Raw genomic sequence first — 27,916 nt, forward strand, 5'->3', positions numbered from 1 at the left:
CACCAGAAAACCTTAGACCGTTGGCCCACTTGCCAAACTATTATTCCTCCTCTCCTCAGTCAACCTCCTTATTCGCCTAGTTTTTTATACCTACTGTACTTAATACACTTTATTCTTCCATTATTTTTTCCCCATAAAGAAATAGGGAATGACCATGAAATAAGCCATATACTTACATGCAGGAGGGCCCACTGACACTGGGGCCCACTTGGAGTTTTCCTGGTATCAGGATGGGCCAGTCCGACACTGATAGGACAAGATGGAGACAGTAGGGGCAGATAGTAGGGGAAGATGGAGACAACCGAACAAGTTGAAGACAGTAGGGCTGGATGGAGACAGGGGAATATGGAGACATCTGAACAAGAACGTGAACATGAAGACAGTAGGGCTGAATGGAGACAGTATGGGAATATGGAGACATCTGAACAAGATGGACACAGTAGGGCTGAATGCAGGGCCGGATTTACATAGTGGGCACCCCTAGGCCCGCTACCATTTGTCCCCTTACCCCCTCCCTTTTATTCACGCAAGTTTTCATTGGGACCGAAGAAACGGTATTGGCTCACAGGAAATTTATAAAACTATCTCCTGCGCATCCTCAGTGTTTCTGAACCAATGTGGGTATGGGTGGGCAGCATGCTGCCCCCCTAAAATCCTGCCACCCTATGCCCGGGCCTTGGTGGCCTTTAAACAAATCCGGGCCTGGCTGGATGGAGACAATAGGGCTGGATGGAGACTGTAGGGCAAGAAGGAGACAGCAGGAGTAGATGGAGATAGTAGGAGAAGATGGAGACAACCAAACAAGATGAAGACAGTAGGGCTGGATGGAGGCAGTTGGGCTGGATGGAGACAGTAGGGGAATATGCAGACATCTGAATAAGATGGAGAAAGTAGGGCTGGATGGAGACAGTAGGGGAAGATGGAGACATCTGAACAAGATGGAAACAGTAGGGCTGGATGGAGACAGTAGGGAAAGATAGAGCCAGTAAGGGAATATGGAGACAACTGAACAAGATGGAGACAGTAGGGCTGGATGGAGACAGTAGGGAAAGATAGAGCCAGTAAGGGAATATGGAGACAACTGAACAAGATGGAGACAGTAGGGCTGGATGGAGACTGTAGAGAAAGATGGAGACAATTGAACAAGACTGAGACAGTAGGGAAAGGTGACAACAATAGGACAGGATGGAAAGAGTAGGGAAACATTGTGACAGCAATGGATTACCTCGGCATAGTATGAACATTGCCCAACCTACAGCCCCCCAACACTAGTATAACACTGCACCTGCCTGTAGTTGAGGGCCAAAATATGAACTGATTTTTATATAAATTATAGACAGCCCCATCTCTACCCCCCCTCCCCATCTAACGCATTCCCCTCCTTCCAGATCCACATCCCTCTCTCAGTCTCTCTTTGACACATGCCCATGTTTTTAGAGGGGTCCAGTTCATATCATTCCAGCCAACCACGGTGGCAGGAAGAGTCCAACCGTCCCCAGCAAGCAGACAATAATGAACATCCACAGGAAGATGCGATCGATCACCATGGCGACGTATTTCCAGTCCTGCTTCACCTGTGGATGAGAGGGGAGATCTCAGCAAATGGAACATTTCTTCTCTGTGTTTACACATATGGGTGGGAGCTGCCATACTGTTTCCTTTAGACACTCATTGTGTGTACAGAAGATTGCATCAACACATATTTGTCTTTATGCGTATAACTATAAGCTGCCATATGGCTTGACTAGCGATAAGCATTCTTTATTAAGGACACCTCTAGTGTTTATAAATAGAAGCTTCTGGTCTCACTAGGTTAATGGATTTATGCACAATCCAGATGCATTTCTAAATGCGCCACTGGGGTAGAAGGAGAATTTGATGAGACTCGCTTTTGAAGTGGCAATTTCATTGCACGGCAGTGAATGACTTTCTTGGGAACCTGATATAATTTAGCTGCATTTTTCTTGATGTAGGGGGGGGCAGCATCTCCTATAGAGCCAAGGAGAATCACACGTGTGTATAGTAAGCAGATAAGTGGCCTTGTCTGCTCACTGGCAATGGATTTCTACAGCTTACAGGTTAGAGCAGTGCAGCTGCACAGGGAGATAAAAATGGCACAGAAGAGGAGGGACGTCTGTTCAGAAGAATTGAGCCTGACTTATTGCCGGTGACAGTTCTCCTTTAATCTGTAGGTACACCTGATATCTGCGCGGGAGGTTGATGTGCCGAGGACAGTCACGCTCAGAATAGTAAGAAGGGCAGAAGGGTATCTGAAGAGCAAGGCAGGTGGGTGTGAAACTTTAGGGAGAAGAGGGAGGAGGAGGGGGAGGGTCTGCAACGTACAAGATAGATAAGAGCCACTTCACATGGGAAGAGACGAAATGATTGCAGGCTGGGTGCCCACTTTATAACATTGCGTGTGCGCAGACACAACAGGCTCCTTTCAGCCTTATCAGGAAGCCCAGCTTGTGCCTGTCGCATAATGGCCGGCTCTGACTCATCCTGGCTAGTGAGCCACAAAGGGACAGAAAGCCCTTCTCTCCAGGCTGAGACCCTATTAATAACTGGACCCTTATCAACAAACCCTAGGGACCAATATGTAGAAAGCCCGAGAGCCGAAGGTCCTATTTATTCTCTCTTCTCATGCTGATGGTGAATCTCCTTTCCTCCCCATCAAAAAAACACTCATTCCCCCTCTCTTGTTAGGGACTCCCATAACCTGACTGTCCTTACAGTATAGAACCCCTTGCAAAGCTGATAGTGAAATCTCCTTTCCTCCCCTTCAATTAATCACTCATAACCCTTCTCTTGGTAGGGACATTCATAACCTAATTGACCTTACAGTAAAGAACCCCTTCCAATGCTGATGGTGAAATCTCCTTTCCACCCCAACAATGAATCACTCATTCCCTCTCCTGGTAAGGAATCCCATTACCTAATTGCCCTTACCATTGGAAAATGGGAACTATAATTTCATCCTATAATATAGAATATTCATACTAGGTAATGGGCATTAAAGAGACTAATTAGATACTAAGCAATACATTTCAGGGGAGTATTTAGTAAAAATCCAATAACTATTTCCTTATATGAGTTGTCAGAATGCAGCATCAGCAGTAACATCACATGCAAATAGTCAGGATTCATTTCCCTGTCACTGCCTGAGGCGATTCATGTAATTTCATATCTTCTCAATACAGAGACATCGGGTAGAGAATTCCCACTGACTGGCCCCTGATCATATAGGATCCCCCCCCCATAGAATGGAGTAATGGGTTTCTGCAGCTAAATCACCTTTCCTGTGCACGCACTTATAGATGTCACATTACGTTTGGTCAAGGGGAAACGTACATTCCATAGGGCCGACCTTCCGTTTATTTTCTCTAAAACAGAGAGGTTACAGCTTATATTCCCACACCACACTTTTGCCCAATTATTTCCTACATATGATTGGGAGCTGCCTTTCAACTCCTTCATTCTTCCAATTCTGTGGAACACTTAGTTAAATATGAACACTAATAAGATAATTTAAATGGGTGGTTCACCTTGTCATTAACTTTTAGTGTGTTAAAAACTTCTCAATGGGTCTTCATTGTTTATCATTTTATAGTTTTTTAATCATTTGCCTTCTTCATTTGACTCTTTCCAGCTTTCAAACGGGGGTCACTGACCCCATCTAAAAAAATAAATGCTTTTTCAGACTACACATGTGTTGTGATTGCTACTTTTTATTACTAGTCTTTCTATTTAGGCCCTCTCCTATTCATATTCCAGTCTCTTCAGTGGCTTAACTAGATATTACTGGGCCCCATAGCAAATTATTTTTCAGGCCCACCACAGGTTGATCTGTTTTACCAATGTTTATTGAAATTGCATACGAATTAGGGCCTCATGGGGCCCCTATCCATCATGCTCCTCCGAGTCTCTTATTGAAATCAACGCAAATGGAGAGCTGCTGAATAAAAAGCTAAATAACTCAATAACCACAAATAATACAAAATTAAAACCAATTGCGCATTGTCTCAGAATATCACTCTCAATACTAAAAATTAATTTAAAGATGAACAGCCCCTTTAAGGGGAACACACACCATGATAGAAAGCGTTCATACTCACAGAGAAGTCAGCATCCTCTGCTCTCCGGTGGTCTGCAATGTACTGCACCCCCTCAATAGCCAGCTTAAGTGAGGGAGACATGAGCAGCATGTGGTGTTCTTTGGCACTGACTGTTTTGGCACCTTGACTTGTGTCGGCTGGCTTCTCCTGGTTTTTGGGCTTACACGTGCATGGAGAGTTGTGACTTGTAGGCTGTGGCTCATTCACATTACATTTTTGGGCTACTGGGGAACTGCTAGCCTGGCCATTAATCTGGGAGAAATCTTCATGCAAGTAGCAGAACTGAATGCTCCTTGATCGGCAGCGGACTGTACCTTCATTTACTTCCTTGGGGGTGTACATCTGCTGCACGCTTACAGAGCGCACCTTAGGCATTAAATTTGGCTGGGCCTCGGACAGTAGCTTAGTCTCAGGCTTTGGAGAAGGGCAACTGGTTAAAGCAGATTCCTCACACAACATGGAATACTGTCCTGATGTTGACTTGCAAACTACTTTAGTGTTGAGCGACTGATCCAGCTGATGGCAACAGGAAGAAGTTGGAGATGGTCGTTGGCTAGTTGGGCTGGCAGATGATGAACTAGGAAATGTTGGTTCAATCTCAGCCTCAGACCAAAGTCTAGGTGGCGGCGGGTTGAAGCTTTTTGTTAGAAGGGACTCTATTAATTTCTTGCAATTATCTTTAGCTGGTCTCTTCATGAAAAGAACTCGAGGTACCACATCCAGGAATATCCTACGGACCCAGGCTGGCATGGTGTGTGTACGTGGGGATCTGTGATGCACATTTAGCACAAAGACGGTGATGATGATGGAGAGGGTCACAAAGATCATAGTAAAGAGTAGGTACTCTCCAATCAAAGGGATGACCAAAGACGTTGAAGGAATTATCTCGGTGATGAGAAGGAGGAAGACAGTCAAGGAGAGTAGCACTGATATACAGAGTGTGATCTTCTCTCCACACTCAGAAGGGAGGTAAAAGACCAGCACGGTGAGGCAGGAGATCAGAAGACATGGAATGATGAGATTGATAGTGTAGAACAATGGCAGTCGTCTGATGATGAAGGAATAGGTGATGTCTGAATAAATCTCTGTGCAACACTCATATTTCTTGATATTATAGTTGCCTACAGCGTTGATAATGACCCACTCGCCACTCTCCCAATAGTCCAGCTGGTCAACATGGCTATGCATGCTGATTAGATCTATCTTGGCTCGGTCATAAGTCCAAGAGCCAAACTTCATGGTACAGTTCTGCTGGTCGAAGGGAAAGAAGGTGACATCGATGCTGCAAGAGCTCTTGTAGATAGCTGGTGGCGTCCACTTGATTCGCCCATCGTGGAAGAGATGAGCTTTTGTGAGATGAGTAACAGCAAAGTCACCGTCAGCACTTGGGAAAAACCACAGGGACAATAGGATTATTGAACAGGTTCTTGGTATCATTTGATAATCTATAGTGAATATGACGGCACTCTCTGCACTTAAAAAACCCAGATTCCATTTACTAATCAGAGGGGTTGCAGGGCCTACAAGGGCCAGGGCCCCCCATTGTCCTGCTGGCGCAGTCCAAGAGATACAAAATTTGGAATTGGTACTGTGTTTATACTACTAGGTGTTAGTAGTACTATACATGGAATTGCCACTGTATTTATCCTGTCATGTTTTCTGGGGCATTATACATGTAATTTGCACTGTATTTATCTTGCTGTGTGTTCTGGGGTATTATCATAGAACTGGCACTGTATTTATGCTGCTGTGTGTTTTGGGGTATTATACATAGATTTACCACTGCATTTTTTTTGCCATGAATTACTGTGAATGCATTTGTGTAGAAAATCTCTTTAGTTAGCCCCCCAAACATAAAACTCACAAATAAACATTACTATTACTTTACTATTCTAGCATGTTACAATGAATGTTTTTCATTCATTGGTGACCCTTGAATGTGCTTAAGCCTTTGCCAACCTGCCATCAACAGTCATGGCTGAAGAGGTGCCAGGAGTCCCAACTAGGAGCTGTAACTATTAGAGGGGTAGAGAAAGGCTAAGTTAGTACCACGTAGTTTACGGGCATGCTCCTGTACAAACCTGAAATGTGTCAGTATCACTTTAAGTCTATTAAAAGTGAATTATGCTCCTAGATGAAGACATCTCTTCCTTTCAGAATATGATCAGCGGCAGCATCTTTATTCATTAGCTACATTTAACCGCCTTGGTGAAAGGGTATGTCCCTACGGCTTAACCTGGGCGGTAGCAAGGAAGCGCTGGCGATTAGGAGATTGTAATCATTTTATAGCTAACGAGTCAAGGCAATTTTCTTACAGATTTGACCAGGCGCTGGGAGCCCCAGGAGATACACAAGGGCCATGTGTCAAGATGAAATGAGATTCTGCCTCACTTGGTGTCAGGCTGTGGGTTTTTGGAGTACATGCCTCCGCATTCTGATTATATGCCCTTATACCCCCTGAAACACTTGGGTTCTACTTTGCTCTACTCTGTCCCCCTCCACCATGCCACCATACATTTAAATTCTTGTTCACCCTCACCTTCCACTCTAATGTCACCCCTTGGTAAATCTCATGCATCTGATTGGCTGACTTTGCATAAAACATTCATACCAATTTGTTATTTATAGGAACTGCTGGTTGTTCCTTTCTGCTCTTCGCATCCACACACATCTCTGACGCCCTTTAGAAATAACATACAATCTGCCCTGGTGGCGGAACACAATCTTGCCCTTTAAGATTTGAGACCACAGATCTGGGGCTCAAGACACTTGGCTATTCCACCAGGTATATAGCACATTACTCAGTATAATAATTGCTCTGCTCTAACACTAGCCCTGCAGGGAGTTGTAGGAAATGGACAGATTGAGGGTAGATCTCAGCCTGCTCTCCGCTCCCCATCTACCTGCAGTCTCTTCTCTTGCTAATGATAATCCTTCTCCCACCCCAGTGACCCCCACACTATCAGACCCACGCATATGCCAGGCTGTGAAGCGGCATCTCCCTCTCTCTGATGGAGGCCGAGGCCCCGAGGAACAGAAGGTTCACAGAAGGGCTGAATGCAATCACTATAAATAGCTGCATCTCTTGCAGGGGCCCCTCTGGTTATGCGACAGGGTAAGAGCATTATTCCCACTTAGCTAAATGTATCCGGGGGGAAGACAAATATTTCATTATGAGTCATAGGGAGATGCCAGCAAAAACTGGGTCATTTCATCTTTTACTTGGCACCCAGCGCTCACGCTGGCACAGAGCAAGGGCACGGCAAGGCTAATTGCACTGCAGTGCATATCAATCCAGAGTATGACCACAAATACATCGGCAAATAGGATCACTGTAAAGATAAGTTAAACATGTGTGTCTCACTTTGCCCCCCTACATTCAAATATCTGAATTCAGTGCCCTGCTCAGCCCCAAACATGGCACTCCCACTGGGAACTGGGGAGAGCCACGTGCCCAAAGTATTCAAACAGTGGTCCAGAGCAAAGAAACAGTACAGTAAATGCACACAATGTCCCCCCTGCCATGCACCCAAGCAACTGACCTTCTGCTTCCCCATCCCCTGCTTGTAAGCCACTGCTCAGAATAAACACCATTCATTGGTAATCTTGAAATCTCCCTGAACTATAGGGAAAAAACAACAGGGCACCTACGCCTGAAGATTGTATTGAGCATGGCAGCTCTGCAGATTCTTGGGACTGGGAAGAACTGAATGCAGATAAAGTTTCTTTAACATTTCATACACTGTAATAAGCTACCGTATTGTTTCCTTAAGGTAGCCAATCACATACATGCATGTGGAATGAACAATTCAACTATATGTATATGCACTTTTTCAAAATAATATGCAAGCTATACACTAAGGGGCAAATTCACCAAGGGTCGAATATCGAGGGTTAATTAACCCTCGATATTCGACTGGGAATTAAAATCCTTCAACTTTGAATATCGAAGTCGAAGGATTTTAGCGCAAATAGTTCGATCGAACGATTGAAGGAATAATCCTTCGATCGAATGATGAAATCCTTCGAATCTAACGATTCAAAGGATTTTAATCCAACGATCGAAGGATTATCCTTCGACCAAAAAAACTTAGGCAAGCCTATGGGGACCTTCCCCATAGGCTAACATTGGGTTCGGTAGGTTTTAGATGGCGAACAAGGGGGTCGAAGTTTTTTCTTAAAGAAACAGTACTTTGACTATCGAATGGTCGAATAGTCAACCGATTTTTAGTTCGAATCCTTCGATTCGAAGTCGAAGTCATAGTCGAAGGTTGAAATAGCCTATTCGATTGTCGAAGTAGCCCAAAAAACACTTCGAAATTCGAAGTTTTTTTACTTCGAATCCTTCACTCGAGCTTGGTGAATTGGCCCCTAAATGGCAGTGTGTTGGGAGTTTCCTTAAATAAGAAGGATCTTGGGGTTTTTGTAGATAACAAGTTGTCTAATTCTGGGAAGTGTCATTCTGTGGCTACTAAAAGAATAAATTTCTGTCTTGCATAAAAAAGGGCATTAACTCAAGGGATGAAAACAAAATTATGCCTCTTTATAGGTTCCTGGTGAGGTCTCATCTGGAGTATGCAGTGCAGTTTTGGACTCCAGTTCTTAAGAGGGATATAAATGAGCTGGAGAGAGTGCAGAGACTAAGTGCAACTAAACTGGTTAGAGGGATGGAAGACTTAAATTATGAGGGTAGACTGACAAGGTTGGGGTTGTTTTCTCTGGAAAAAAAGGTGCTTGCAAGGGGACATGATTACACTTTACAAGCACATTAGAGGACATTATAGACAAATAGCAGGGGACCTTTTTACCCATAAAGTGGATCACCGTACCAGAGGCCACCCCTTTAGATTAGAAGAAAAGAACTTTCATTTGAAGCAACGTAGGTGGTTCTTTACAGTGAGGACAGTGAGGTTGTGGAATGACCCGCTCTGCGCTTAAAAAATCAGCGTCGGAGCAGGTCAAATGGGGGCAGCATCACTAGTGCATTGAGCACAATGGTGCTCTCTGCACTAGCGGAGCCGAATTTCCGGGTTAAAACCTGCTTGTTTGGCTCTTAAAGTTACAAGAGGTGGCTTGTTGCCGCCCCTTCTAACTGGTCGCTTGCTGCCGCCTGAGGCAATGTTCTCACCTTGCCTCATGGCAGGAGCGGCCCTGGGAATGCACTGCTGAGTCCGGGCCTAGGGCGGCAGGATTTTAGAGGGGGCGGCATGCTGCCCAACCACACCGACATTGGTTCAAAAACACTGGGGATGTGCTGGAGATACAATCATTTTTTAAATTTCCCATGTGCCAATCCCCATTGCTCCAGTCCAAGGGGAGGGGACAGGAGCGACGAATGGCAGTGGGCCTAGGGGCGCCCACTATGTAAATCCGGCCCTGTTTAATGACTGTCCCTTATAAATGTATACTTGGTGATCATATCACTCCTTATCTGCCTTTCAGCATATTCTGTACCGGGCATTAACAGTGCTTGATAAAGGGAAAGAATAACCCTCTATCTATCATTCGGATATATTAGGATGAGCCAGTGTTTTGCCACTTTTCCCGTTTGGGGGCAGGTCCCAGGAGACAGGGATAAGTTTCAAGCAGTGCTGCTAATTGCTCCATTTTCAGCACTGGGGTGGTAGGGAGATAGAGGAGGCTACAAACCTTTTCTCGGTGTAACTATTATATGCTGAAATGTTTCTGTGTCACTCTTATGTCTTCCACTCAGTTCAGTCTGACGCTCCCTCGTTGCTGCCAATACTTACGACATCCCTGGCATATTTTAATATAAATCAGGTCTGTACCTGCGGCACGGACTGTCAGTCAGTATGAGCCATTGTGGATATGGATTCTTCCCTCGTCAGCACTAATCCCATTCCCAATGTGGCAGCTACACCACATCTGAGCAACTGGTAAATGGCCCCCATGAATAAATATTATAGTGGGGGACATTCCAGGGAGCAATACTGCCCATCAGAGTTGACAATCTCTTAATTCCAAGTACCTTCTAACTCTGCAGAGCTGACCCCCAGGAGCCCTTGCTTATATTTGTTTCATCTATTCTCTCTGTCTCCTCCCCGGCGTATTGTTCCCTAACAAAAAAGCCCACACAGTGGCTGCCGCTGGAGCACAATTATCACCACTTTAGCTTTTTTACAGCTTTAATTACAGCAGAATTTTAATGATGGGAGTAGAACGGCGCAAGGAAATGTGCAGGGAAAGTTATTTAACTCAGGGAGCATTAAAGGGGGAGAATCTCAGCAAATATCTCTATGTGAAGGGAAGCTCGGGGGCAAATAACTGGGGGCTTATTCTGCTGAGTGGCAATCTCTGCTTGCTCAGTCACGGTGGACCTTTAGATGTTGTTGGACTACACAATTCCCATCATCATGTGAGAGCCAAAGTCATGCCAGTTGTGAAACATTGTATCTGCTGTTGTAACCGTGCTCTATCCTCCAATTAATTTACCATCTGACTAAAGGGATTTACTAAAGCAATGCAATTGGCGTACAGCGGGAATAATAAGGGATTAACAACATTCCCCCGTCAAATCCCTTTCAACAATTTATCTTGATACGCTAACAAGCAAGGGATAGAAATTCTGTAAAAATCGCCACACGCAAATTAGACAGCACCATACAACGTAGTCCTTAACCATTTGCTGTACTTTATTAACGTGTGGTTTAGCTGGCAGGATTTTGGCTGCAGAAATGTCAATCAAAGTGTAGAAATCCCTTTTACACTAAATGATAACATGAAATAAAGTCTCAGAAAGGCCAGGACTGAATCATTATCTCCCTCATGACATGGCTTTGGCTGATGTCTTTGTGGCTACTTAGATGTTATGAACAGAACTATTTGTCCTGTCTGTCTGTTTAGTGCCCAATTCGACTTGAATTTGCATCTGTATCTGTCCCATATAAGTCCATACCACTCCTGCTGGAAGGCTGTTCCATGTGTTTATTTACCTCTCTATAAAGTGATTTATTTACCTCTCTAAAGTGATTCCTTATGCTCCCTGTCAGGCTTCCTCCCTCCGATTCCATATTGTGCCCCTGGGTATAGCCCTGTTTCACTGCCAGCAAATACCTCCCTCCTAACCTATCACTGGATCTCTCTGGACGTATCTATAATATTCTCTGTTATTAAGACCATGAATCAGCACAGATGACTCTCTGGGCAGTTTCTATATAATTACTATGTTTCTGCAGACTGGGACTTTAAATCTAAACCCAGTATGCAATAAGCAGCCTCACTAATGTCTTTTAGATTGGCGGTATAACCCCCTCTCTCTGCTACTACTCATCCTTCTTCTTGCCCTGCCTGGTATTGTGTTTGCCCCCTTTCCCTTTGTTACTGGCACTAAGTTACCTCTCACTTTGTGCCCAACGCTGGCATTTCTGTACATATCTGCATTATTCTGCATTTTATCTGATCAACTTTATGATCGCAAATCTTTCTCCCTCTCATTTCTACATGTATGGGACCTATTATCCAGAATGCTTGGGAACTTGGGATCTTTCCACAATTTAAATCTCCATACAATAAGGGGTTATTTATTATAGTCTGAATGCCTAAAACTCTAAAAATCTGAGGGTTTTTTTACTATAGAATCCAAATTTTAGTGGACAAATTTTTTCTTTCATGATTTATTATATCCAGAGGATGGAAAGAGTCTGAAATCTGGCATCTCAAACGTGCCAAGGTTGTATATAACTCAATGGGAGAAGTCCCGAAAATATCCTGATCTTTGCTGGGTTTTGTGCATAAATCCGAAAAAATCTGCGTTTGTACTATTCTATTTTTCATCTAATTTTCCCTATTTTTTCCCCACAATGGAATTTTTCAGGAAAATGTATTGATAAATAAGGGGAATTAACCCATTCGGATTTGGGAAGATAATGAGATAAATTTGGATTTTGATATATTTTGATATAACCCCCTAAATCTACATAAAATTAATTTAAACATTAAATAACCCTTTTGCATCTAATAAGGATTAATTATATCTAAGTTTGGATCAAGTACATTGTACTATTTATTTATTACAGAGAATAGGGAAATTAATTAAAAAAATCTGAATTATTTCATTAAAATGGAGTCTATAGGAGATGGCTTCCCTGAAATTCAGAGCTTTCTGGATAACAGGTTTCTGAATAATGGATTCCATACCTGTATAATCATTTTGTATTCCCCCTCGGAATCAGATTTGTTACATATATTTGTATTATCACAGTATCCTTGGATATGGCATGGAATATTATGCAACAAACTTTACAGATAATGCTCTGGTCAGAATCAAGCCCTGTGCCCTGAAGCTAAAATGTTAGGTTACGTGCCTCCAGAATATCTATTATAGGGAAGCCATTTGTGTCTCTTAGTAAATCATTGCCATAATAGAGTCTTGTAGATTTGGGCAGAGTATAAATCAGGATTCCTAAGCCTTTCTAGGAGCGACTGCTGCTCTTATTTCTGGAGACAAACTGATTTACTGCTCCCATTTATATAACAACGTAGACAATTTGAGAACAATAAGCAGGAGCGTTAAGGTCTCAGGGCTGGAAGAACTTTATTTTATTTATAATATCAGTCCTGTAGCTGATGAGACCATCAGGCAAATGTCAACAATCCCAGCTAAATGTTTCAGAAACCTACCTATGCAATAATATGCTTAGACCCAACATATGTCCCCTGTACCCCAAAGGGTGGAGCACCTATTCACTTTTATCGTATTGGAGATAATTGAATACCGACAATACAACAACAATGAGAAACGTCTGTGACAGCCACCTCTGTGTGGCTCCCACCTAAATACATTGGACTGGGCTCAGCCCACAAACAGAAGCAGTGGAGCAAATCTAGTGATCAGTAAATATTCTATTTGCAGAACTAATTATATTCCAGGGGCCAGTTATTATTCCGGCTTAGGAGTAGTTGTTCTAAGTACAAGGAGAGGGAAGGATTCACATTTCCCTTGAGCTTTTCTGATATTTTCAGGTTGACTCAATTTATCTTTTGCCCTATTTCAGCTAATTTCCCAGGTTTTCATTATTTTTACCAGTTAAGTTATGACAGTTCTTGACAAATTATATCACAGGCACCAGTGTCTCTATATATATCTATGTACAGATAGAATATGGACTGTGTGAGAGTTAGAGGATGGCGTTCCATTAATAATAAGGATCCCCAACCCCCCCAGGCAGATGCACCAAAACTACTACAAATGAGCACATAGATCTCTTTATAAAACCCCCCCAATTTGCTTAGGTCCAAAGTTCTGCAGACCCTTACTTGTTGTACAAGACAATATCCGGCCTCCAGATCAGCTCCGAAGGGATCCGGATTGAAGTGACATTCTCATACTCCAGGGGGTCCCAGCGCAACTTGTAATCGTGCCACTCCTACAAAGCAACAAGGGAAGGTTGCGTGAAATAAAAGAGGCACAGGGGAAAGATTAATAGACAACAGATAGTAATGTTTCACTATACAGATTTTAGCTGATAAATAACATTTAGACCCAGACTTCCTATTTACAGCCAATTAAATGAATCATTATCATATCATCACCCTATTCAGTGGCATAGACCCCTCCCTATAACCCTCATATTGATCCATAGAACCCTCCCTATAACCCCTCCTACTGCTGCATATAACCCTCCTTATAACTCCTCCCATTGCTCAATATAACCCTCCCTATAACTCCTCCCATTGCTCGATATAACCCTCCCTATAACTCCTCCCATTGCTCCATATAACCCTCCTTATAACTCCTCCCATTGCTCCATATAACCCTCCCTATAAATCCTCCCATTGCTCAATATAACCCTCCCTATAAATCCTCCCAATGCTCAGCATACCCCTCTATATAACCCCACCTAGTGCTCCATATACTGTAACCCTCCCTATAACTCTTCCCATTGCTCAATAAAACTCCAACACTATAAGTGCCGTATACTATTCACAGAATGCTAAGCACACACTTACCTGCTTTACCCACACATTGGTTGTCATCATCTGGTTCTTTTCATCCTAAAATTGAGAAAAAGGAAGGTGATGCCAAAGAATCAGAAGTGGTACATTCCTCACTGTGACCATGTAATTACAACAAAAATTGTAAGCTGATCTCGGTTTCAGAGCTGGTGCTTCTAATCATCTAATTTATACCTGTACCCTAATTAGTTATCCTGCCAAAATATTCTGTGTAGGAGGCAGTATACTGTGCCTGTTGTCCCTGTGAGTGTGGGAAATGCTAATTATGGGCGTTCATTTCTTGCTCAGTACTGCAGGGTCCCCTCAAGGGTGTCTTCTCCCTTCCACATAACAAATAAGGCTTATCGTGAGCAGTGTAGACTTTACTGGAATAGTGACTATAGGGCAAGTCAATAACCTAGGTCTTTACTGGCATCAAACTACCGCTATGCAGAACTACATTAACCACAGACATGTCATAAGATTACTGCAGAAAATAATATATGCCAGTAAAATCATTGTAAAAGACTGATCAAAATCATTGGCTCAAACTCACTTGCACAAACAGAATAGTACATCATTTTTCCCCTAGAAAACTCCACTGCACCACTTGTCTCTGCCTCTGCTCGGAGGTAGAGACAAGACGGGCCCAGTATGTACCCACTTGGACACTCCAAACCTTCATTGGCATGCCCAGCAGGCACAGTTAATAACCTTCCTTGGCATACCCAGTAAATAAGTACCAGAGTGCCCAGTATATACCCACTGGATACACTCCATTGAGTTAATAGCCATACCTGGTATATACTTATTGTGTAGACACAGGTTTCCTTGGTAAGCCAGTACATACACCCACTAGGGTAGTTTATAGACTTCCTTGGTGGATTAATATATTCTCACTGGGATATTCAATAGCCTGTCTTGATGAGCCAGCATATACCCACTTGCGTAGTCCATAGCCTTCCTTGGCGAGTGCAGCATGTGCCCACTAGGGTATTCCATAGCCTTTCTTTGTGAGCCAGTACATACCCACTAAGGTATTCCATAGCCTTTCTTGGTGAGCCAGTATATACCCACTAGGGTATTCCATAGTCTTTCTCGATGAGCTTAGTATATACCCAATGGGGTAGACCTTAGCCTTTCTTGGTGGACCCAGTCTATATCCTATGGGTTGTCTATAGTCTTCCTTGGTGGGTCAAGTAATATAGTTGCTGGGGTAGTAGGGGATATTCTGTTTTACAAAGCTCCCCTATGTTTCCCTTCTGGACAGTTTAGAAATAATTGATATGTTTATGAGAAACAGATTGTAAAGTGCAGAAAGTGCCAGCTAAATACCATTAGTGACTCAGCTAAAGCTCTATACATTATTTAATGGTACAGAGCTAATACCCCCCTTTCTTTCTCAACCCATATTGCTGGATTGTACAAAGATAAATGGAACTGCTCTGCTCGTGCCAAATCCTTTAACTTTCCTCATTAAAAGGCAATTTCACCGTCTCCTTTGCAGCAGCCTGATAGAATATATACTAGAGGGAAGGGGGGCTATTAACCTAGGGGAAAATCCTAGTGCCTGGTTTTGCCAAGATCCAATCTTATATTATCTATCTATCTATCTATCTATCTATCTATCTATCTATCTATCAGATATGGAGTTTATGTCTGCTTAACAATGATCTGTCTGTCTATTTCTCTTTTTATCTCTTTTTAGCTTGATGTTTGGGTAAAGCCCCCCCAACCCCATGTCGGGGAAGTCAGTGCAGAAAACAGAGCACAATGTTGCCACATTTATATTCTGCCTGAGCAGTGAGGTCCCCCCCTGTGGCCCCTGATTGGCACCTGCTAATTTGTGCCCATTGATTTGTGCCCATTGATTTGTGCCCAAGCTCCAATAAATAGAAATCATTTCTAGAAAAAGAGCTCCCGGCCCCTGAACTAATTATTTGCAGAGCCCAGATTTCTCCTCTCTGCAGCCAAAGCCTTATCCACAAGGTCCAACGGCACTAAGGTGCAGCAATAGAGCAAACAGGGGACATGGGGCAGAAGGCTTGTTTATACCCATTAGACTTGTTTCTATAAAATGTTATTTACCTACATGTTATTATCAATCATCGTCCTTATCTGTGTTTCACTCACTGCTTTCCTCTTACTAAAGACAACATCAGGGTTTTCCGTCCAATAACATCTGTAACCAATCAAACCTGCCTCCTCTGCAGAGCGATTATGCCTTGATAAGACTTGTGCTGATGGTTTGAGAGCAACAGCGAATCTTAATGACAAGGGTAAAGCATGACATTCACCAGCTCATCCACAGACACATACAGTATGGAATGTATTCCCAGTCAAAACCAGGATTTCCCTAGTTATTCTCTATCTCAGTGTAACCCCCATATCATATACAGTATGCACATAATGTAACTGTATAATATATAGGCACAGATATACCCCCATCTTTCCTCCAACCACTGTCACAGTGTAACCCCCATATCATATATGCACATAATGTAACTGTATAATATATAGGCACAGATATACCCCCATCTTTCCCCAACCACTGTCACAGTGTAACCCCCATATCATATATGCACATAATGAAACTGTATAATATATAGGCACAGATATACCCCCATCTTTCCTCCAACCACTGTCACAGTGTAACCCCCATATCATATATGCACATAATGTAACTGTATAACATATAGGCACAGATATACCCCCATCTTTCCTTCAACCACTGTCACAGTGTAACCCCCATATCATATATGCACATAATGAAACTGTATAATATATAGGCACAGATATACCCCCATCTTTCCTCCAACTACTGTCACAGTGTAACCCCCATATCATATATGCACATAATGTAACTGTATAACATATAGGCACAGATATACCCCCATCTTTCCTTCAACCACTGTCACAGTGTAACCCCCATATCATATATGCACATAATGAAACTGTATAATATATAGGCACAGATATACCCCCATCTTTCCTTCAACCACTTTCACAGTGTAACCCCCATATCATATATGCACATAATGTAACTGTATAACATATAGGCACAGATATACCCCCATCTTTCCTTCAACCACTGTCACAGTGTAACCCCCATATCATATATGCACATAATGAAACTGTATAATATATAGGCACAGATATAACCCCATCTTTCCCCCAACCACTGTCACAGTGTAACCCCCATATCATATATGCACATAATGTAACTGTATAATATATAGACACAGATATACCCCCATCTTTCCTCCAACCAATGTCACAGTGTAACCGCCATATCATATATGCACATAATGTAACTGTATAATATATATACACAGATATACCCCCATCTTTCCTCCAACCAATGTCACAGTGTAACCCCCATATCATACAGTATATGCACATAATGTAACTGTATAATATATAGACACAGATATACCCCCATCTTTCCTCCAACCAATGTCACAGTGTAACCCCCATATCATATATGCACATAATGTAACTGTATAATATATAGACACAGATATACCCCCATCTTTCCTCCAACCACTGTCACAGTGTAACCCCCATATCATATATGCACATAATGTAACTGTATAATATATAGACACAGATATACCCCCATCTTTCCTCCAACCAATGTCACAGTGTAACCCCCATATCATATATGCACATAATGTAAATGTATAATATATAGGCACAGATATACCCCCATCTTTCCTCCAACCAATGTCACAGTGTAACCCCCATATCATATATGCACATAATGTAACTGTATAATATATAGACACAAATATACCCCCATCTTTCCTCCAACCACTGTCACAGTGTAACCCCCCTATCATATATGCACATAATGTAACTGTATAATAAATAGACACAGATATACCCCCATCTTTCCTTCAACCACTGTCACAGTGTAACCCCCATATCATATATGCACATAATGTAACTGTATAATATATAGGCACAGATATACCCCCATCTTTCCTCCAACCACTGTCACAGTGTAACCCCCATATCATATATGCACATAATTTAACTGTATAATATATAGGCACAGATATACCCCCATCTTTCCTCCAACCACTGTCACAGTGTAACCCCCCTATCATATATGCACATAATGTAACTGTATAATATATGGGCACAGATATACCCCCATCTTTCCCCCAACCACTGTCACAGTGTATCCCCCATATCATATATGCACATAATGTAACTGTATAATATATAGCACAGATATACCCCCATCTTTCCTCCAACCACTGTCACAGTGTAACCCCAATATCATACAGTATATGCACATAATGTTACTGTATAATATATAGACACAGATATATCCCCATCTTTCCTCCAACCACTGTCACAGTGTAACCCCAATATCATACAGTATATGCACATAATGTAACGGTATAATATATAGACACAGATATACCCCCATCTTTCCTCCAACCACTGTCACAGTGTAACCCCCCTATCATATATGCACATAATGTAACTGTATAATATATAGGCACAGATATACCCCCATCTTTCCCCCAACCACTGTCACAGTGTAACCCCCATATCATATATGCACATAATGTAACTGTATAATATATAGACACAGATATACCCCCATCTTTCCTCCAACCACTGTCACAGTGTAACCCCCATATCATATATGCACATAATGTAACTGTATAATATATAGGCACAGATATACCCCCATCTTTCCTCCAACCACTGTCACAGTGTAACCCCCATATCATATATGCACATAATGTAACTGTATAATATATAGCACAGATATACCCCCATCTTTCCTCCAACCACTGTCACAGTGTAACCCCCATATCATATATGCACATAATGTAACTGTATAATATATAGACACAGATATACCCCCATCTTTCCTCCAACCACTGTCACAGTGTAACCCCCGTAACTCTAGTCAGTAGAATCCTATTACATTAGGTCATTGCTGCTTGATTAATACAGTACAGTCAGACATTAATAAAAGAAGAATAACATCACGTTCAGATCTCATTTATTAAGAGAATATGGAAAATCTTAATCTAATTATAAGAACTATGGTTTGTAACTTGTGCTTAAGGGGAAGTTTTCAGTTCTGCATAAAAGACAAAGGTCTTTTTATTATTTTATGATGCTCTGAGAGCAGAAAGGGCTGCACAGACATTTTAGACCCTTTAATGACATATCAGATTAGTTAATGATCACTACTCAGTAATATTGTTTTTGTTTACAAAGGGATCTGGGCTATGAGAAATATGATGGGACATTGGATTATAGAAATTGTAGTTATCCCATCCCATAGTGATATCTCATGACTCCTTCATCATCCTGAAATGATAGCTCAGGTCTGTACCCTCTCGTAGTCATATATTAGCCCATCAGTCCGATAGTGATATCTCATGCCTCCTCTTCCATAGTGATATCTCAGGTCATCCTTCATAATGTATATCAGGCCATCCCATCTGAAAATTACATCTCACGCCATCCATCCAGAAAAGTTATATCTCAGGTTATCCCTTCCTTTAGACATACCCCAGGTTATACCAGACAACTATTTCTGCGCTCCTATTGTAAAATGGGTTTCTGCAAGTCCAGGTAAGTACAATAGAAACACAGCAGCTGCACACAAAAAGGGGTGATTCCTGTGTCAATTAAGCAGTTAAAAAGGTAATTCACATTTGAGTTGACTTTTATTATGTTATAGAATAGTCAAGTCTAAGCAACTTTCATTATTATTTTTTTATATAGTTTTTAAATTATTTGCTTTTTTCTTCTGACCCGTCCCATCTTTCAAATGGGGGTCATTGACTCCTCTAAGGCTCTGTAAGGCTACAAATGTATTGTTACTTTATATTACTCGTCTTTCTATTCAGGCCCTCTACTTTTCATATTCCAGTGCTTATTCAAATAAATGCATGGTTGCTAGGTTAGTTTGGACCCTAGCAACCTGATTGCTGAAATCGCTAACTGGAGAGCTTCTGAATAAAAAGCTAAATAAGTAAAAAAACACAAATAATAAAAAATGAAAACCAACAGCAAATTCAATCAAATCAATCACTACATCGTACTAAAAGTTAAACTCAAAAGTGAATAACCCCTTTAACATCCCATCATGCTTGAATACATGCATACAATTTCCAAGCAGGTCCAGCTTCCCAAAATGCCTAAAATGTTGGCTTCCATGACCAGTGGAAAAGTCCTTAGTGACTGTGAGAAGAGTACATCCTACTCACCCTTGGTGCCCCATGTAGGTAGAAAAGGTGCCCAGGTCTGAATCACTTATATAAGCCTAGGGAGTGAACAGGTAGTAATATCAAGTACTGGTTTAGACCTTATAAATGTTATATTTCTGTAGAAGTTGGAAATCTGTGAGTTGGACATCCCCCACGGTTATTCTTGTGTCCCTATACTGTATATAACAAGTGTAATAAGTATACATTAACCTACACTACCCTTCCCCACCTAGGGACCCCTGTTGTGCTATGGGCATAGAGCACTGACTGATAAGAAAAACATCTATTCTATACGTCATGGTGTCTTAGCAACCAAAGCCCAACCCATAAGAGCAGCCTGTGATGCCACCCTGGTGTCAGATGCCCAAGGATAAATATTTCATTATTCTGTACACAACACTTACGACATCGATGAGCTGGGCTATGGAGAGTCCAAACCGGACCATAACAGCATCGGAGATATTGGCCACAGGGCGAGACCACTTGTTGTATCCGCTGAAGAGTCTTTTCAGCAGCCTCTCCTCTGCATGGGCTTGTGTCTCAATGTGGCAGAAAGCTGGGGGGAAAAGAATCAGGTTTTAGAGGCTGTGTCAGAGAGATACTCATAGAGCAGTTTTACCTTTAACAGTGTCATGCTGGGTCTCATAGGGTCCAGAAGAGAGCCTGACACCCTAGGCCCATTCTCACAGCAATTAAATACTGACAATTCTAAATGGGATAGATTATTATCAGACCACAATGGAAATAATGGCAGGCTGATGCAGTCCCAGACTATTTCCCACCAAAGAGCCTGAGCTGATATGCTCACTTTAGTACAGTATTAGTAGAATCAGGTGACATCTCCCACAGTCTAAAGCAGGCCTATAAAGACCACTCTCTAAAGGAGTCCATTTTTAGTATTAGAAGGGAGAACCAGAGCTGCCAAGGGCTCACCAGGATTGATGCTCATCAGGGTTTTCGCAGTATCCTGGTGGGTCATCCAAGCTGATCCCTACATATCTGTTCCAATGTGTAGGGATCAGCCTGATTCTGAATTCACTTGCATTAGAAGTGTCATAAGTGCAGGGAACTGCAGCCCAATAAGTCTCATTATTAAAGGCAATACAAGCAAAAATACATCCAGGGAGTTTTGGGAGTTGGTGGGTGGCAGATTACAAAATACCCTCCTGTTGGTCCCTGGCCTTCATGCTTTGGATTATTATAGAATAATAAATAACCATGTTTGACAGAGAAACAGATTATACACAGACATATTAAGGATTAGTATAAAATGCTAAATACATGATAGGATAGGTCCCAGCTGCCACTCTACTCAATCACATATAAAGTGCTGTTTCCCTCAGTGGCCCCAGAATGCACCCATGTAGCTTGTATAAAATATAGCAGAATTATTGCATGCAGTCACAGGTGGATATAGTTATAGAGGGAGCAGACCTTGCGACTGCTGGGCGGGGGGCTGGGGTTGTTCATGCTGGAGAAGATATGATAACTATGAATAAATATATAAGAGGATCATATAATAATCTCTCTAATGCTTTATTTACCAGTAGACACAAGGTCACCCATTCCGATTAGATGAAAGGAGGTTCCGCCTAAATATTCTGAATGGTTTTTGTACAGTGAGAGCTGTGAAGTTGTGGAATTCTCTCCCTGAATCAGTTGTACAGGCTGATACATTAGATAGCTTTAAGAAGGGGTTGGATGGTGTTTAGCAAGTGAGGGAATACAGGGTTATGGAATATAGCTCATAGTACAAGTTGATCCAGGGACTGGTCCAATTTTGGAGTCAGGAAGGAATTTTTTTCCCCTCTGAGGCAAATTCAAGAGGCTTCAAATTTTTTTTTTTTTTTGCCTTCTTCTGGATCAACTAGCAGTTAGGCAGGTTATATATTTAGACTTAAAAGGCTGAACTTGATGGACACGTGTCTTTTTTCAACCTAACTCACTATGTTACTATGTATTGGGGGCCCAGTGAGACAATGACTCATAAGCAGTTATTTAAGTTTATGACAAATGCCATTTTAGGGGGGCCTAAGGGGCCTTGAGTGATACAAATTCTCTTCCAATATAAATGATACATCTAGGCAGGGAATTCTGCATAGCAACTAGACATGCAATTCCTATGGCAATCAAACAAAATGCCGTACATGCAGCCAAGGACGTGGCAGGGAGGCTGATTCATGCACAGTAGCGCAGCACAGAGCAATACAGAGTATTACTCTGTTACAGAGAAGGAATGGGAGGGGGCAGCATGGGACATCAGTCATCAGATGCCCTTGTCCACATCGCACAACCTGCTGGCTCTGCAATAAACACATTCTCAGAAAACATATTAGAAAGTGGTCTCTGGGAGGGAAACAGAATTCACCCCCCCCATCTCCTGTCACTGGTAACAGTGAATCCAAAAAACAAACAGGCAGACAGAGCAAGGGCATGAATAATAGATTCCCAGGCGCAAGGATGATGTGCAGATCACACAAGCGGAAAGGCTTCACTTAAACACGCTAAGTGGGCTGAACCAACGCTCATTTTACCTCTGCCTCCCACCTAATGGACACCTTGAGATAATGGTCTTTATAGGCCTATTAGCACTTGCACCCTCCCTGGGCCCCCAAAAAGGGCAAAATTAAGTGGGAAAGAAACAAACTATACTGTCCCCTCGGATTTAACTCACGACGGCTGAAATAACTACATACAACATGGTAACAGCACCCAAATGGCTACAAATAAAGTGTGGATAGGTCAGATCTTTTACACTAGTGTTACGGAAGAAGGAAAGATTATGGAAATTGGGAATTCAGTTGTTGGAAAGAAAGAGGATAATATGTTGCAAGGACCCTGTTGAATTGTTTGCAGCTTGTGAAGGGGCAAGTGGGCAGATTATTGGAAGGCACAGCAGTCATGGCACATATTGGTACCAAAAGCAAAGTCATAGGACATAACAAAATGATTTCAGAATACTTAGTGAAAAGTATGTGTGGCACATGTCATTTTAGGAGGGATTTGGGTTTGTGATTTTTCTCTTGGCTACAGGCTGTTTAGCAGGGATAGGCTGCACATCAATGATGATGATGCCCGTTGTCTTGGGGTATAGGAGACTATTAGACTTCAGGTATATGTTAGGGAAGAGAGCAGTGAAAGATTCTGTCAAACATAGGTTACATACGGACCTAAGTATAGTTGGGGAAAATGGGGCACTGGATGTAATAAAAGAGAGCAAGAGTAACTGATTGTTTCACCTACGAAGAGCAATCCCCCTGAAATTTTAGTATATCAATAGTAAAGAGCTGTGGGTTCAAGTGTGAGGATACATGAAAAAAATGGGAAAGATTTAGTAACTTAAGCAAATGTTCCTAAAAAGGATTTTGCTCAGTATTTACAATGCATACAATACAAGTGCAACAGTTACAGGACACACACTGTAGTAGTTCAAATTTGGTCAGATTTGTTTATGATATCCCTGTATATTCTGCTTGTTATGATTGTTTATAATAAACAATACAAACATTTGAAAAAGGAACAAAAGGAGGTTCAGCTCAAACAAAATATCAGAGGCTCACACAAAACACAAAGTGAAGTTAAAGGGCACATGGCTTGGGGCCTAATGGAGTTCACTCACAAGTGCTTAGTGACCTTAGTTCTTATTAAGCCAGCCCATAATTTATCATTTTCTCATCTCTCATATCAAACCAATGGACTGGACAGTGGGGGTGCAGTAGTCAACAGTAGATTTTTTTTATCCAATCAGATTACAGACAAGGGGGTTCCATGTTAAAGGGATTGTTCAAATTTATTATGTGTAGTTCCTAAATTATTTCGTTTCAGCAGTTCTCCAGTTTGGTATTTTAGCTGCTACATAGTTTCTAGGGTCTAAATTACCCTAGCAACCAAGATGTGGTGTGTGTGAGACTTTGGAATATGAATAGGAAAGGCCTGCACAGAAAGATAAGTAATAATAATAATAATAATATTGTAGCCTCAAAGAGCAATAGTTTCCTGGTTTCTGTGGTCAGTGTCCTCTATTTAAAACTTGAAACAGTTGGAAGAGGAAGGCAAAGAATGAAAAAATAAATAACACCAATTGAAAAGAATTGTTCATTCTTCAACATACTAAAAGTTAATTTGAATATGAACTATCCCTTTAAGGTGAAAAATACTGATGCCTACCTGATACCTGTTCCATCTAATGGAAATAATATGGCAGTTCCACCTCGTTCAAATACATACAAATATGAAAAGAGATGTTTTATTTCAAATGTTCCCATTTAGAAATATAGGGATCAATAGGCGCTTGCGTGGGAAGTTGTTTGATGGGTCTGGATAGGTATCTGTGAAGGTATCTGACTTACTGTGGCCTTAATAGATTTTATAGCATGAACCCTATTAGAACCCTTGGCAGTTGCAAGGTGTGAGCTGTCTGTGGATACATTGCAGAACATTCTCCTGATGCTAGGCAATGGTTCGGAAGAGAAGATCTTAGAAGCCTTGATATCTCCTGAAGCTATGATTATTCTGCCCTGCTTCTGTGAAGCTGCAGTTACCCAGCATGCACATATTCACATACTGCAGTGCAAACGGGCGGCTGAGTCATTCATACACAGAGACTCAGTAAATATGGTTAATTAATTATAAGTACAGGAGGCTCCTTTCATCCTCATTCTGTATAAAATGCAGCCCAATCTAGAAAAGGTGATGTCGTTTTTAGTCTTCATTTTAGAAAAATAAATCGTAAAAACTACAGAGAACGGCAACCAAACTAATAAAGGGCACTAGACATTCCTGTATTTTACGTAGGCTGGCCTGATTGATCACAGTTCTGAATGGTGAAGGATACAATTGCAACAAATATGTTTATAATGGGGCATTGCATCATAATTACCCTAGGACCCCATTCATTAACTGCGCAGATTTCCAGAGCACATTTCTTGCATTACAAATAAAGGGAATTCCCATCATCACCTGCAGTTGCAGAAAGATCTCCCCGAGGCAGTGCTACCGGCTGATGATGTAAAGTTTTTGAACAACTACAGGAATCCCTTGAAAGGATTAATTCATTGCACTACAAATTGATATCACTGGTCTAATACATGGGACACTAAGAGCTGCAGTACTGCAAGGACACACTTTATAGATGCACAACAGGAACAACACTTTTTCCTACTCCAAAGAGCTTACAGTCGATGATTAATGCACTGCATGGGATGTGTAATAATCTTCTCTCATTAAACCTCACAACCAGCCAGAGACAGCATCACAAACCAAGATACACCAGTGTAGGATCCCCATATGCCTCCAGGCAAGAAAAGGAAACTGGTACTTGCAGCATTTACCAATAAACACCTTAACAAACAATCAATTCAGGTTTCCCCTTTTAGAGACCCAAATGTGATTCCCGCACTCTCAATATGCACTTCTTCTGATGTGTGATCATTATACCCATCCAGGATCCAAGGCATAATGCGGGAAAGGACAAAACAAGGGCAACAGCTGGAGGCTTGAGAATATCGGGCATCATGGGGGCTCAGTGGGTCACACTAGTGTCTATTAGAGCTCCAGTGTTCAGTTTCTGCTTGGGCACCATCTGAAAAGATTCTGTCCGCTCCTCTGGTCCATCTGTTTCCCCACACAATTAACTGGCTTGTGATAAAACTGACCCTTGTGTGTGTGAATGTGATAAGGACCTTAGACTGTACACCCACCCCAAGGGGCAAGGACTGATGTATAATATGCAAATGTGTGAGTGTTATATAAATAACACATAACATCACTAAGACCTTACTTGCCCCTTCTATTAACCTAACCCTGTATTGCCTGATCTAAAGCTGCCCCATCCCTACAGTATTACTCTTATTAATCTTATTCCCATTTATGCCTTCTTCCTTATTCCCACTCCCACTTGCCGTTCACTATTAATTTTATGCTTTCATTCAATAACCATCTCACTCAGTTAAATGTATGCTACTCTCCCCCCTTCTACCCCACTCACTTTGTCTAATCCCCAGTACATAGGCTCTTTGTCCTTTTACTCAGTGTTTATTAATTTCACTCACCCAACCCCACTGAACTGTCATTTTTCCACTTACATTGCTTCACCCCCACTGTCCTCCTTATGATGGAGCCCTATACCCACTCACACAATTTTCACACACACTCACTTTTTCACAGAGACGCAAACACAGACACAGATACGCACACTCTCACACAGACACTCACACTTACACAGAGACACAGATACACACCCAATGACACTTACACACAAACACAGATACACAGAAACTCACACAGACATTCACACTTACACAGACACAATCACAGACACACACTCACACAGACGCTCACAATTACACAGAGACACAAACAGACACAGATACTCACTCTCACATTTACACTTACAGAGACACAAACACAGATACACACACTCTCACACTTACACTGAGCCACAAACACAGATACATACACTCTCACACAAACACAGACTTACACACTTACACTGAGATACAAACACAGGCACAGATACTTACACTTACACAGATACTCTCACACTTACACAGACACACAAACACAGATAACACTCACACAGACATTCACACTCACACTGAGACACAATCAAAGCTACACACTCATACACACAGACAGACACTAACACACACACTCACACCATACACTGTAGCTCCCAGTCTATCACCTTGCACTGCTGCTCCCCATAGAGATACAGAATTTCACGGAGCTGTCTGCGGTGCTGAACTGACTGCTCTCCGGGCGGGGGATCCGACTCTCCTGTCTCACCACAGGCAGGTGCCACGGACCAGGGAATTAGTAAAGTGACCCCTTGAAGGACCGGTGCTGCGATGTGTGGCTTTAAATAGTCGCTATGGCGGCAGAGGTGCGCACTGCTTGCAGTTTGGAAGTCCGGGAAAGGGGTGTCAGAGGCTAAACCAAGCTTTTGCAAAGGTTCGCGTTAGAAGGGGTCCAGGCCAGCCCCTCACCCTAAAACACGTTACACAGCCCCTCAGTAGCAGAGCCCCACAATATGTATCGGAAGAAATCCTGCAGGTAACTGCCTTCACTTGTCCCTAAACTCCAGCACCTAAAACTCTGGGGTGATTGGGGGGGGGGCAGCCCGCAACTCACCCGGAGAGGGGGGGGCAGCCAGCAACTCACCCGGAGAGAAGAAAAAGCTCAGGAGCAGGAGAAGTCTTTCGGCCAGTGCCCGGGGACCCATGTTGGCAGAAGGGAGAACTTGGCACCTCTCTCTCTCTCTGACAGGTTTTCCAACTCCCTCCTTCACCGTCTCTTCCTCATCCGACCATTCAAGGAGAACAACTTGCTGGCACTACCCGCAGTCTCCTGGTGCCCCTCTGGATGCCCACCCATCCTCTAGTCACATGGAGCCCGGGTCCTGTTTCTTCCCTAGCGTTGGTCTCCCAGATGTTGCTGGAGGAGCTGCCAGCGGTGTCTGCTCTGGGCTGAGTTGGGGGCAGTTGGTTTTGCTTGGAGACCTGCCCACCCCTGTCATGTGGGGGGGGGGGTATGAGGTGTGTCTCTCCTGTCAGGTGCCCCACTACATACCCTCCCCTTTGGGGCTCCCACACGGCCAAA

General features: G+C 42.4%; 1 protein-coding gene across 1 annotated transcript; it reads right to left on the reverse strand.

The window, feature by feature from the left end:
• Positions 1-720: 720 nt before the first annotated feature.
• On the reverse strand, positions 721-27,916 carry chrna4.L (cholinergic receptor, nicotinic alpha 4 L homeolog). The gene is made up of 6 exons (XM_018237044.2): positions 27,479-27,916; positions 20,722-20,873; positions 14,085-14,129; positions 13,392-13,501; positions 4,116-5,499; positions 721-1,574 (listed from the first exon to the last, which is right to left on the reverse strand). Exons 1-6 carry the CDS (start codon positions 27,537-27,539, stop codon positions 1,449-1,451), a joined length of 1,878 nt encoding a protein of 625 aa, XP_018092533.1. The 5' UTR covers positions 27,540-27,916; the 3' UTR covers positions 721-1,448.

The sequence above is a fragment of the Xenopus laevis genome, chromosome 9_10L (genome assembly GCF_017654675.1).
Source record: "Xenopus laevis strain J_2021 chromosome 9_10L, Xenopus_laevis_v10.1, whole genome shotgun sequence".
NCBI classification, from domain to species: domain Eukaryota; kingdom Metazoa; phylum Chordata; class Amphibia; order Anura; family Pipidae; genus Xenopus; species Xenopus laevis.

Bases quoted from the DNA above. Each gene is read 5' to 3' on its own strand.
- chrna4.L (XM_018237044.2), bottom strand. From the start codon at position 27,539: ATGGGTCCCCGGGCACTGGCCGAAAGACTTCTCCTGCTCCTGAGCTTT. The intron at 13,502-14,084 runs GTAAGTGTGTGC...GTTGCTTTGTAG, and splicing joins CCAATGTGTGGGTAAAGCAG to GAGTGGCACGATTACAAGTT. The intron at 1,575-4,115 runs GTGAGTATGAAC...TCTCATCCACAG, and splicing joins CAGAGGATGCTGACTTCTCT to GTGAAGCAGGACTGGAAATA.